Source organism: Onychostoma macrolepis, chromosome 11 (assembly GCF_012432095.1).
Source record: "Onychostoma macrolepis isolate SWU-2019 chromosome 11, ASM1243209v1, whole genome shotgun sequence".
NCBI lineage: Eukaryota > Metazoa > Chordata > Actinopteri > Cypriniformes > Cyprinidae > Onychostoma > Onychostoma macrolepis.
This window is the reverse complement of record NC_081165.1, coordinates 27686478-27700918: the sequence shown is the minus strand read 5'-3', so window position 1 is coordinate 27700918 and position 14441 is coordinate 27686478. Positions and strand designations below refer to the sequence as shown.

At 34.3% G+C, this 14441-nt stretch overlaps 1 protein-coding gene across 1 annotated transcript; it reads right to left on the bottom strand.

Annotated features, from left to right (window-relative positions):
• Positions 1 to 315: 315 nt before the first annotated feature.
• On the bottom strand, positions 316 to 14191 carry gnb4b (guanine nucleotide binding protein (G protein), beta polypeptide 4b). Its single transcript, XM_058791357.1, has 10 exons — positions 14001 to 14191; positions 11194 to 11292; positions 11021 to 11059; positions 9320 to 9426; positions 8980 to 9043; positions 7886 to 8048; positions 6965 to 7031; positions 6351 to 6552; positions 3867 to 4083; positions 316 to 2589 (listed from the first exon to the last, which is right to left on the bottom strand). Exons 2-10 carry the CDS (start codon positions 11248 to 11250, stop codon positions 2483 to 2485), a joined length of 1023 nt encoding a protein of 340 aa, XP_058647340.1. The 5' UTR covers positions 11251 to 11292; positions 14001 to 14191; the 3' UTR covers positions 316 to 2482.
• Positions 14192 to 14441: the final 250 nt, after the last annotated feature.

The following is a 14441-nucleotide window of genomic DNA, read 5'->3' as shown; positions in this document are numbered from 1 at the left end:
TGCAGTTTGTTTACAAGAAAGATGAAAGAACAACAGGAGGAGCGTTGGATCTTCAAATATGAATCAGGTAAGTGACGCTGTGGACGTAAGTGCATACTTTTCGCTTATCTCGTGCCCTCAAAAGATAAAGTTTACTTTAAAGTGAAAACGCCTATGAAAAACCATTTACAATTGATTAAATGCATTGATCAGTCTTTTGTTTTCATTTGAAAACGGCATGTAATGTAACGTTACCTAGATATACAGCCCGAACATCCATATTTAAATATAATTACACAAGTTTAAGAGACAAATCAAACCGAACACATATCAAAATGTGGTTAAAAGTCTTTTTATTGGTTACAATATCAGTGTATGGCAGCATTATCACCAGGTTACTTTACAAATACGAAAAAGTTGAGAAACAATGTTATTAAAAATGATTATTTGAAAATATGGCACTGTGAACGTACACAAGGCACCACACTCCTGGTTTTATTGGCTCAAAAGAAAGAAGGAGGAGGAAAAAAAAAAAAAGATTATGAAGCTTACAAATTGAGCCAAAGGTATATTGTGAATACCTAAACCATTGGGGTTCTAACATGTATTGTAATACTAAAATGTTCTTTTGTTGCCAAGTTTGAGTGGTTTGGAAAAAAAAAATACCTAAACGCATTTGGAAAAGTCATCCATGGTTTTCATTAAAGCACTGAAAGACTACATCAGCATTTCAGCCACTCTTCTGGCAGCTATATGTTAAAACTGCCGATTTCAGCTGATCCAGAACCAACCACTCAAATCTTCAACATGATCATAATAAAACAACCACAAAAAGAATTACTGATTGGCAATCTTGCAACCTCTACAGTACCAACAATAGAAATCTGACTTAAGTCTAACCAATACTAATAATATCAGCATAATTCCTGTTTAAACTGAATTCAAAGTGACTTCTAAATGAGACATTATTACCAAAAGACATCCATTTTCACAGTTAATCATAAAATTCAGCAAAAAACATAAAACTAAAATCAATTCCTTTATGGAGCAGTGAAAGGGGTTTTATTTATGCTAAAAAGCATCTTCATACTGTAAAAGGACTTCTTACAGAAAAAAAAAAATACATGGTTTAATACCTCAAAATAATTTCAAGCTGCTTTCCGATTCCCTTTTATATAAAAAGGTAAAGTAAAAGAAAGATTTTAAATGCTTTTCACAGTTACATGACGTGTTAAAAGCGTTAACAATGGCACAAATATCACTGTTTTAATCAGGCTTGTTAAGCTGTTTACTGACATGCATCTCAAACCAGCATCAATCTGGCAACCGCAACAAACACAGGCATACTGTCAGAACCGATGGCACTTAAATATGGCGAAAATGAGTAAGCAGCTTCATCGCTCTTGTCTACGTTTTTTTGATCCATAGAAAAATTAAGCCTAATATAATGACTTGTCAGCAGTTTAACTATCCTGACCAGGTAGTGTTCTTCATTTCCACCTGTTTGCACACATTTACATGATGAAACTGAGAGGTCTCAAAACACTAAACAGTCTCAGCATTCAAATGACGCCTAATTAATACCAATAAAAATATTTATACTGTTTTCAAGACGTTCTATCTTGGTAACACTGCAACATTTAAAATTTAAGAGGAGGGTTTGTGGCCATTTCTAGTTTAAAGAGAAAAGAGCGAGTGTTATGAATTCATTCGAAGCACAGATATCTTTGTAAGCACCAAGAATAGGAATTTATATACTAGGATTAGTTATATTGTGATCGCTAGTATTTAAGGCTGAAATTCAAGGGCGGATCGATTATGAATTTTATCAATCAAAAGCAAAACTCCTAAAAACAAGGTGTCAAAATGCTTTGAATTAAACATTCAAGGCTGCGAGAAAATTCAGTGCCTTCTCTCCGAACACACTCAAGCACCAATAAATGATGATTGATTTAGTGACGTGTAAAAAAAAAAAAAAAGTTCAGAGGTTTTCATCTGCATAAAAAAAATCCATGTGTTTTACGCTTATGCTTTCCAATGCACAACAACTTCTGAAAATTCACAAACTTTTTGTAATACAGACTGTTTGCAATGTTCCATCTAGTTTAGCGTTGTTTTCTATGTACAACAAACAAACAAACAAACAAAAAAAAATACAAAAAAAAAGTGAAAGATTAATAAAAATGTCATGGGCCAATGATCAACTAGAAAAATATATACATGAACACTATGTATGTATATACTATATGGTATATACATACACATAATGCTGTACATATATACCATATCTATATTCATATACATGTATATTTACATATTACACAATGACACTTTAATAATCTCTTCCTATAATTCCTGTGGCCGGCAGTGATGATAGGCTTCTCCACGGGATTCATCTACTTACTGAAAATCATGTGTAATAACTGGAATACAGAGGAACTGCTGTGGAAAGACGTAGAAACGGGACCGAAGGAAACAGGAGCCGGAGATTTTAATACCGCTCTCAGTTCCAGATCCGAAGGAAACTGTCCCATGATCCCGTGGCCACAGCCATTCCATCATCAGGTACTCCTAAACAGCTCACTCTGTTGTCATGACCAGCCAAGACACCTGGAGAGAGCGAGCGATACAGGTTACCAATGCAAAGCAAAAAAATTAAAATAAATAAAATATGCAAATAAATACAAATATATTAATACAAATAATAATAAAAAAAATATATATAAAAAAAACAAACATACAAATTAATTAGAGATGCACGATATTAGATTTTGCCGATATCCGATATTTTTAAAATCATTTTGGCTGATAGCTGGTGCCGATACCGATATATTTTTCCTTTTGTTTTGAAACAACTCCTATACAGAGATTATATACAAATTATTTTTAACTTTGGTTATTTTTGAGCAAAAACTTTTGAAAATTACTATAATAAAATCAAATCTCTGGCATTTTTTATTTTATTTTTTTCCAGACAGATGCAGTTGAAACTAACATTTTATGTGGATTTAACATTAATACATGGTCTAAAGCAAAAAAAGCTGTAAAAATTCTAAAAAGCTTTTAGAGCTCCTTGTATTCAAGTATTGCATAATTCATTTGAAAACAAATCATATTAATGAATAAATCTGTATATATATTAAATAATTTAATTTACAAGTGTTATGTTTTTGATTTTTATTGTAAGCTATAGCTTCTGACCTTTAAATCAAAACAGACTCGTGATTTTATGACATCAGTAATGCATTATTTATTCACAAACACGTATCTTAATGTTATTTATGTATTTTACTTTCATTTCATTACATGTAGGCCCTAAATAAATAAAAGGCCTTAGGACCCGTGGGAGGCTGTTGCTGATGCTGCACATGCTAGTAACCGTTTCCTCATTCACACACCAGACACGTCATTCTGTACTACTTTCTCTTATGCCATGGTCTGTCTGAATACTCAAGAATGACCACACCGCTTACGTGATCTTATTGCTAGCACACCCTCACATGAGCAATTAGTCTTATCAGCAAAGCATATCGGCATAATTTTTCATATCGGGCCGATGCCGATATTTACATTTTAAGCCTTTATCGGCCGATTTCAATAATGTTCCAATAATATAGTGCATACCTAAAATTAATAAAATAAATAAAAAAAACATACAAATAAAAAAAAAAAAAATAAATAAGAAATCAAATTATAAAAATTAAAGCAAACCATATAAACCATTTAAAATATAGAAAATAATAATAAATATATAATAAAGCAAACAACAAAAGTTAAACAAATTATACAAAAAATATGTACAAACCATCCCCCTATAAAACACATGTATAAAACACGCTTACATTTACAGCATTTTCAAGGGTAGTGAAAAAATGTTTTGCTCTTACCTGCACGTTCGCCTTTTAAAGTGTCCCAAACATTGCAATTGAAGTCGTCGTATCCGGCCAGCAGGAGGCGTCCACTCTTGGAGAAAGCCACGGAGGTGATCCCGCAGATGATGTTGTCATGAGAATACATCATGAGCTCCTGATCCGCACGCAGGTCAAACAGCCTGCAGGTGGCGTCGTCTGAACCCGTTGTGAAGGCATTTCCATTCGGAAAGAACTGCGAGAGTAAACAGCCGAACTCAATACAACTGCCAACCCTCTACGGACACCTTGGCAATAGAATCGCCATTGGCTAGTACATTTTTTTTAGTTTACTCGCCAGACTAATATTAAATATCTGATATACTAATATGTGACCCTGGACCACAAAACCAGTCTTAAGTCGCTGGGGTATATTTGTAGCAATAGCCAAAAATACATTGTATGGGTCAAAATTATCAATTTTTCTTTAGCCCTATTCGGACGGGACTAGTTTTACAGCGGGTCGTTAGAGAAAAGTGTGTTTCACAGACCTACTTCGTCCGAATCTGCCATGTCTGTGTTTTTCTCACACATCCTCTGTAATAATTCCAGAGCAAATTACCTACTGTTTTTCAGCAAACTCAGCGATCCTCTGAGAAAACCAATCCCGCCCGAATGCGATGTCTGTGATTGCCAGTGAGATTTTTTTTCACAACGTGTTTCCTTGTGTGTTTTGGCCAACGTGAATTACCGTAGACGCTCTTACCGAGCTCATGTTTGATATATTTGCCTCCCGGCAAGGAAAAAATAAGTAAATAAATTAAAAACAATAATAAAATCAAGAGTCAGATCACATAAACCATTCAGACTGGCTATTGTAATATCTGCGTCAGGTAAAATTACTCACGTTCATTTCTGCACTCAATTACATAATGTTTTAATTACATATGCACCTTTATGAAAATTAAACACGGGTTTACTACAAATAAATAACTAAAGTAAAACTAAAGCAACCACACATTAACATGGTTTTGCTATACTAGCCATATAGCTTCACCATGGTATTTGTAGTAAAACTGTTATACTAATGGTAATCAATCCGAATGACAGGCAATGCACGCATACAGAGCGCGTGACCTCTGAAACGCCCAGATGTACAAAACAGACGTCCCACCTCTGTAATAAACACAGATGTTAGTCCCGTCCGAATTGGTACATGAAAATCGCAGACGTCAGGTGATAAGAATCGAAACTCAAACGTAGTTTAGAAAACTAGTCCTGTCAGAATAGGGCTTTTTATGCCAAAAATCATTAGTTATATTAAGTAAAGATCATGTTCCATGATATTTTGTAAATTTCTTACCGTAAATGAATAAAAACTTCATTTTTGATTAGTAATATGCATTGCTAAGAACTTCATTTGGACAACTTTAAAGACAATTTTCTCAATATTTAGATTTTTTTGCACCCTCAGATTCCAGATTTTCAAATAGTTGCATCTCAGACAAATATTGTCCGATCCTAACAAACCATACATCAATGAAAAGCTTATTTATTCAGCTTTCATAAGATGTATAAAACTCAATTTTGAAAAATTGACACTTAAGACTGGTTTTGTGGTCCAGGGTCACACACACACATATACATATATATATATATATATATATATATATATAATGTTTGTAAAATAGCACAGTTTTTTTAAATATCTGAAAGTACATAATGATAGAACTTTAGTAATTAGAATAACCATGTATGAATGCATATTTGTCATGTTAACTGAATTTAGGATTGGAGGTGGTGCTTAAGATATTGTTTATCATTTCGTGTTTCTATAAAAAAAAAAATAAAAAAAAAACATAAAAAAGTAATACTGATAAGATAACAAAACTACTACGAATGCTACTACTAATAACAATATAAAATGCACTAAGGATTACTGAGCTGCTGGGTTCATGAATATTAATCAGGTTGTGTGCGTTCGCTCGAACTGATTTGCTGAAATCAGCCAATGAAACCAGCCAATGAGATTGCCGTTTGCGCATTAGTTCCGCCCACAACCAGAGAACTCAACAGTTCTTAAAATCTGAAGAATTCCAAAGGAACTTGTTTACATGTAGCACGTCAATTTTGCATGATACAACGTAAACACTAGAGTTTGCGGTACGTCAAATGCACAAATACAGGTGCGCCGCACATCCATTCAGATGAACTGAAAAAAGCAGAAATCGCTTAACGGAGAGTGAAATTCTGAAGCGTTCAGTCAGTGTGTTCGGCGAGTGAATATCTGCTAAACTTATACAACTCACACACTGGCGAGTAAAATCTGAGAATGTATTAGCCAGTGGCTTATATTAGACATCATTTAGTAGCCCAGAGTGAAGATTTGGTCGCATATGCAAGTGATTTACTCGCAATGTAGAGGGCTGACTAGCCAAGTGGTGGAGCTTCTAGAACACAATAAACACCACCCAATTTAAACAAACAGCAAGCGTGATTTTAAAAGTCGATTGAAATACTTACGCAGACGGCATTAATATCCGAGACGTGGCCGGTGAAGGACTGCCTGCACATCCCGTCTCTGATGTCCCACAGTTTGGCAGAAGCGTCGCAGGCTCCTGACACGAACGTCTTTAAGTCGGGACTCACCGACAGACTCATGACATCACCCGTGTGTCCCGTGAAACTGGTGGTCTGCTGGCCCGTCTCAATGTCCCACAATGCACTGCAGGAGCAAAGTTAAACACGGAGTCCATTTCGTTTAAATTAAAACCAAATGCTTTTAATTCAAAGACAACATGAAATAACACCTATTATGCATTTAACATTGCAATAAATATTTCCGATAGCAATGAAAAGGTCATGGGTTCGAATCCCATACCTTAAATGCCAGGATGCTTTGGATACCTTTATCCAATGCTTTGGATAAAATAAAATTCATTATAAAATAAAATAAAATATGTATATGATTTTTTAATCATATACAATTAAAAAATAAAACATAATTTTTAAATAATCAAAATAAAATATGTAAATGCCAAATAATGTTAACAAAGCATACACCATTTATCCCTTGACGTACTAATGCTACACAATAATCAGTTTAATTATTATTATTGTATGTGACATTAACTCACCATGTGGTGTCACCAGAGCTGGTGATGATCTGATTGTCATCAAGAAAACGACAGCAAGACAGATAGCCTACAGAATCATTAATAAAAAAATCATTAATTATATCTTTCATTGATTAATTACATATTGTACGAAATGCCACACAGAAAGAACTGTTTTAGAGCAGGGTTTCCCAAACTGAGGTTTGTGAGTTAGCCAAGGTAATAATATTTAGTTAATTAAATCATAATGTCGAATTTAAATACATAATTATGTTTACATACAATATAAAATACATAAAATACTAATTTAAATTAGTTCTGTCAAAAGATTAATTGCATCCAAAATAAAAGTTTGTTTACATAATATATGGGAGTCTACTGTGTATATTTATTATGCATATATAAATACACACATGCATGCATACATTTAAGAAAAATGTGTTATGTTTATACATTAAATATATTTATATATGATATAACTTATATGAATAGACATGTACATACATGTAAATATTTTCAAAATATATGCTAATACATATACACAGTACACACATATTTTGCAAACAAAAACTTTCATTTTGGATGCGATTAATCTTTTGACTGCACTAATTTAAATATATGTTATAATGTAATTTTCTCCTGTGATGAAACTGAATTTTAAAAAAATAAGTAAATTAATTAATTCAAAACTTTTGACCAGTAGTGGATTTATTATTATTTAAAATCATCAATATTATTACAATAAAAACAGTAAAAATAAAACACATTTTATTTGTTTACCTGCATAAACCGGCATCAGCGAACCGAGAATACGCAAATGTGTTGTTAAATTATTGAAAAATTTACTTAGCAAACATTTCAGGTCAAAGGGGTTCTGCTGATTAACCCCTGTTTTAGAGGAAGTACTAAGTAATATTACTGAAGAGACTGAAGTGACTCTACCTGTGTGTCCAGCCAGTTCTCGGTTGACCCTGACGTTGCCCTCGCGGGTTTTAAGGCTGTAGGTGGAGCAGATGTTGTCCAGGCCTCCGCAGGCCACGTAGTTCCCCGACGGGGCGTAGGCACAGGTCATGACCCAAGAGGAGCGCAGGGGAATAGCGTGCATCTGCCGGACAGAGTCAGAAACATGCAGCTTACTTCAGCAATATAACGAGATAAAGCTGAAGATTAAAAGAAAACAACTGTAAAAAGCAGTAACCTTTTACCTTAAAGGAATACCTCATCCAAATATGGTCAAGCCATCCAAGATGTAGTTTTCCTCATCAGGTTTGTAGAAATGTGTCTCTGCATCAGTGTCTCAGCAATGGATGCTCTGCAGTGAATGGGTGCCGTCAGAATGAGAGTCGATAAAAACATCACAATAATCCACAGCACTCCAGTCCATCAGTTAACATCTGGAGAAGACAAAAGCTGAAACTAATCCAGCATTAAGATGTTTTTTTTTTTTGTTCTTTTTAACTTCAAACTCTTGCTTCCGGCTAAAATCAATAATTCATAATAACTCTTCCTCCAGTGAAAAAGCCCATCTGCTGTTGTCTCTCACATCAAAATCCAGACACATATTTGTTTAGAGCTGTTTTGGTTTGTAAACACTACTTGATCTGTGCAGATTTCTCTCCTGATTCAGACCAGAACACTTTTTCACTGGAGGAAGCGTTATTATGGACTCATATTTTAGTTAAAAACGTCTTAATGCTGGATTTGTTTCAGCTTTTGTCTTCTCCAGATGGTAACTGATGGACTGGAGTGGTGTGGATTATTGTGATGTTTTTATCAGCTGTTTGGACTCTCATTCTGACGGCACCCATTCACTGCAATGTTACATTTCTCCAAATCCGATCTACATCTTGGATAGCCTGAGGGGAGCACATTTTAACTATTCCCTCACAGAGCATGTTTTACCTGATTCAACCCATGAAAATGATCTTTGTCTGTATAAATTAATGTATTTAGGTCGGTGATAATAATTAACATTTTTAATTTGAATAAAACAATGTTATTTTTTTCCAGTGTACACGGCTCTAGTATCTCATTACCTTGTTGGTCGTATAACCATCCCATATGATCAGTTTGCCATCTTGGGAGGCACTGACAAGTAACCTGAAAAAAGGCAAAGAAATTATAAATATCCACACTGCAGCTTATCTATTTTTCAATCAACGAAATGTAATTAATATGGGACACAGATGGGATTTGAGCAACATGGTGGGAAAGGCCTTATTACAGCTCCACGGAAAACGAACACCAGGGTCCCAAGCGTTATTTCATGTAATATTAATCACACAGTTGAAAGGAGACCAGCCCAGAGTGTTTAAAGCAGGGTTTTCTGTATATAAAATAAATCGTGATGGTTAGAGACCCTTCAATCAAACACACCTGGAGTCGCTGCCCCAGTGCATGGCGTAGATTTTGGCGAGATGACCTCGGAGCGTGCGTCTCGTTCTCATCTGTATCCGCCCCACTGAGTCCAGGCTCGCTGTCATCTGCCATATGAGCCCAAAACAGCAAGAGATTAAAGATCGCACAACATCATCAGCTCCCATTAGAGACGTCTTCTAGACCAGTGTGTAGAGCTGCCATCAGTACGGTTAGCAAGCTCAGCATCATCTTCTATAGCATTTCATATGAGTTTAGCTCATTTACAGAATATTTACTCAATTCACAAAAAATGCAGGGTAAAAAAACAAAAAATTTTTTTTTTCCATCAAGGAAGTCTGTAGATGAACTGGTTGATACGAATATATATATTTTTTTTTAATCTTCTGATTGGCAAAAAAAAAAGGCTGTATGTTACATAATTTGATGATGTTGAGTTCAAAAATAGCAAAAATGTTTTTTTTTCACAATTATATATATGTGTGTGTGTGTGTGTGTGTGTGTAGAAAATTCCACTTAAATGCTGCTTCTCTGGATTTACTAGGTATGGGTTTGATTACAATGTTAATATTTATTTTATACTATCTGATAACATTTCCAAATTTTAAATAATTTTCTTTTTTCAGAGAATGACAATTAGGTCAAAATAACAAATGTTTTTGCGTGTTGTGATTGATAAATCAGGGTTATATATTTTACCAAATACTGATTTCTTAACTCTTCTGAAGTAAAAAAAAAAAAAAAAAAAATGGTATTGTTTTGTCTAAAAATTAATGTAAACATGTCATAAAACATGGCATCTTTTTTGTTTTCTTGACCAGTTGTCATTTCATGCATAAAAGCTCTAAATGACAACATTTTTATTTAAAATTGGAAGACACTAGTTTACAGGATAAAACAAAAGTTGTTTTACATAAACCGTTAACTATAAATCAAAATTCCTGAGAAAATTCAAGTGCTCTTAATTTTTTTCCATAGCTGTATAAAACGTAATTATCAGCTGTAATGCACTTATCAAAATAACAAAAGCAGTCAAATGTCAACAGGTTTTGTTTAAGATGAAACAAATTCAAAATGTGTCGTTTAACTTACAATCTGCAAAGGAGTGGAAAAATGTTCTCCATTTAATGTCAAAGAATATTTTTTATAAATTATACATTTATACAAAGTTTGTTTTAATGACAAAAAGTATTAAAATTGTACATTTAACTTAGAATCTGCAAAGTTTAAATACTCCATTTATTGTCAAAGAACAGCTTTTTTTTTTTTTTTTCTTCACAAAATCTGTCATTTTTCTGTGATTGTTTGACACATTCCACAGACGTAGCATAAAACAGTTTGCATTTTCTTCAGTCATTGGCCATAATCAGGATTATGCATAAAATAAATGTCATCAAAATCATTCATACATGTGAAAACGAACTGATGATTAAACAAATAGTTGTATTCTGGCTCAGATGAAGAAATTAATCATGTCTTTGTGGTGCTTTTCTGCTGATCAAGTGAAAACAAGACTTCTTCACCTTAAAAAATGGTTGTCAAAATCAAAAATGCATCAAATTCAGTGAAAAAAGTGTGACGTACTCAAGCAAAACGGTCACTATTTTTGGTATCAGCACCTCAAAATTAGTAAGAAAGGACTATTGGATTGCATTCAGCAAACATGATGCAGGACAGTCATTAATGATTTTTGTTTCGTACCTGCGAAAGTGTAGAGTCACTGCAGGCTTTTCTAGCATCCTGAAAAACAACAACAAATGCAATCCATGACAAAACTTGCCAATCTAAATAAACAGCACAGGAAGTGTATAGTTTGCATGCATGTCCTCTCATATGAACGCTTCCTTTTGTTGCATGTCAGTCCAAACACTTACCCGGATCTGGTTGCGAAGCTGTTCCGCTTCCTGTCGCAACTGTTCCAACTCACTCATTGTTCCTGTTTGACCGGCACCCAAGACGACAACGTGCTGGACCTGCAATCATGCATCAGATACAATGACATTGCATGCACTCACCCGTCAATCAAACATTGCACCAGTGATGCATGCAATCACGAAATCCCTTAAAACGCAATTACAAACGGACCAAATCCATTTCAGCAACTTTAATTACATGCACAGACTGATCTGAGAGCAGTGGGAAATGACGCTGAGCTCAAAGGGTCTTCAAAACACCACCAACTGCTGCCAAATGCCACCCATATGTTCACTGACCTTTTTGTCAAATCAGGCGTCTGTCCGCGTCTCTGATGTTTCGCTCACCTTTGATTCCACATGAATGTGTTTTAATAGTTAAAAGATCTACTACAAACTCAAACAGCGTTTGTGAGTTTTCAGTAACAAGGTAAAGTAAATACTAGACTGATGTTTTGGTTACTAGTTCAGCGTCTCTCATACCAAGGGTGTCATTTGACAGAAATTAAACTGGAGTTTAGTTAGCCGTCTATGATTATAAGCCAATAATCTTTTACTTTGTGTCCAGCAAATTCCATTGAAATTCCATTGAATGTCCAATAAAAATAACTTGCCATGGATACGGTTATCGAGTTAAGCATAATCTTCTATAGTATTTCAACATGCATTAGCTCATTTACAGAATATTTACTCAAAAGTCACTAAAAATGATTTTTTTTTTACATTAACAAATGTTTAGAACATTTAAGATTTTTTAAATGTTTTTGAAAGAAGTCTCTCCTGCACACCAAGGCTGCATTTATTTAATCAAAAATACAGTAAAAATTGTGAAATATTATTATAATTTCAAATAACGGTTTTATTTGTGAATCTGTGTTAAAGTGTAATTTATTCCTGTGACGCAAAGCTGAATTTTCAGCATCATTACTGCAGTCTTCAGTGTCACATGATTCTTCAAAAAAATAGGCATTACCAAATGGTTATTTAAAAAATTTCGTTTTTTTTTTTTTTTCTTCATTGAATTTTCAATAAAAGTAGCTAGATCATGAAATACACCGTTATCATGATGTAAAATTACTCATACCATGATGCAAGTAATTGGTTATTCCGCCCAACCACTACCAGACCAACAAAACCCTCCATATTTTTTAATACCAAAACCATCATGATAAGCTTCAGCAATGGGAAAATGTTTAACAATACACCTCACGTTTCGGTTTTGGACTTTATGTAATGCTGAGTGATTTTACAAGTGATTGATTGGAGATTAAAATTGTTTCCTGAAAGTGTTACTCGTGTAAGTCTTGAATCAGTTTATCAACTTAACAATATAAATTTCAAGTTCTATTTTAGGGAAAGGATTCCCAAATAATTTTTTTTTTTTTTTTTTTGGGCGTGAGCTGATGAAAAGCTATTAATTAAGTAAATTGCAAAAATATAAAATGAAAATAAATCATTTTAATTCAATCAAAATAAAATACTTCCTAAAAAAAAAAGATTCTACATTGTATTTGTTTACTTGCATGTCACGCAACCATTAACCAACCTCTGAAGACCACGTCAATGTGTTGTTAAATATTAACTTAAAATATCAGGAAAGATTTCAATTAATATTTTAGGTTGAAGGGGTTCGCAAAATATACATTAGATCAATATTTTAGTGTGCTGAATGTGTTCAAATGGATTTGTGAACAAATAAAACACTAAAATAAGCTCAAGACGAGTGAAATTCAACTTGCATATCTGAGATACATGAATGAGAACCTGTGTGCTTTTAATTAGTTAGAAAACAAAGAAATACAACTGAAAAGCAATTCTAGGAAGCAATTGCCTCTTATTTGCCTGCTGGGAAGAGGAACTGAACGATATTACACACAATCACAAATGACAATAAAATCTAACATGTCTATATATATAAAAAAAAAAAAAAAAATGAGATCACCTAATAAATACTGATTCAGCTCAAATATAATCCATGCTAGACCATTCTAACCTCTTGAGAATAAGTTAAAATTAACCAACAATATTTACCATTATTGCATCAGAAGACTGTCTCAAGAGTAAAACAGCATATGAGGCCCGTAAATATCAAAATAATTACACCTGGCAGATATTAACATCTAAAAAAACTTTAGCTAAATCAAAACAGACTGAGATTTCATGAAAGGTAAAGTGAAAGTAAAACTATTAGCTTCTGCTCAAACAATCTCAGCTATTGGTGTCCTTCACAAAATACTTAAAATATGATTTAAACTGAACTCAGCTGGAAGATGTAACTTATAAATACAGTTACTTGCAGTGCATTCACAGCTAAAATCCAAGCAAGACTTTTTGATTCAGAAACAACAGTTCATGTTTACTATAGTAACTCGAGATTGTGTGTCGATCAAGGACACAATATGACAACCAAGCTGAGATTTAAACCAGCTAGCTTTCATCCATCACCCAGATATTTAACCACTTCACCAAACTACTAATTTAGATGATTAACCAGTGTGAGGAAACACTTAACGTGTTAAAACCGTTGGAGTTCAGACTGAACTCTTGTGTATAAATCGGGCCTCCTGTTGCCTCTTCACTTTCAACCATAACTAGCAAGATTACAATTTAACTAATTAGCTACTAAATCGAGATTCAACCCATCATTGATCCCAAAACACAGTACAAACAAGTTCAACGGTGTAAATAAATCACCGTTTATGAGCTTTTTACAAGCAGGAAATAGACGAGAAAAGAGAAACACGGCGAACGATTGTTTTTCCCCTCACCTGATCAGGCTAGTTTGGGCAAAATCCGCTTCTTTCAGATCCCTTGCATGTTGATATGCGCACAGATAAATTTCAAAGCAGCACAATTAATTGGAAGTCAATTTTAAACACATTTAAAGGGCCACGCAGCCCTCACGCAAACTGAGAGGCAATTTTTGCCAGCAATCTCTTCACCACACCCATAAGGGAACCGGGAACATGGCAACAGGCGCGGCGTAGGGGTGCACCGTCAAACACCTCATATCTACCACATGCTAAAATCGCTGTATAAACGCACAAATGTGATTTACATTACTTAGATATAAGCAAAACTACGATATACCTGAAAATTGTGTGTTTTTCGCGTGAGTATAGTCAGAACGGTGGTTGTTAGCGCGGTCGGGTTCACCTACAGATGAATGGTACAGTCCCGCCGCTGCTTCAACAAAGCGCCTGTAGGAG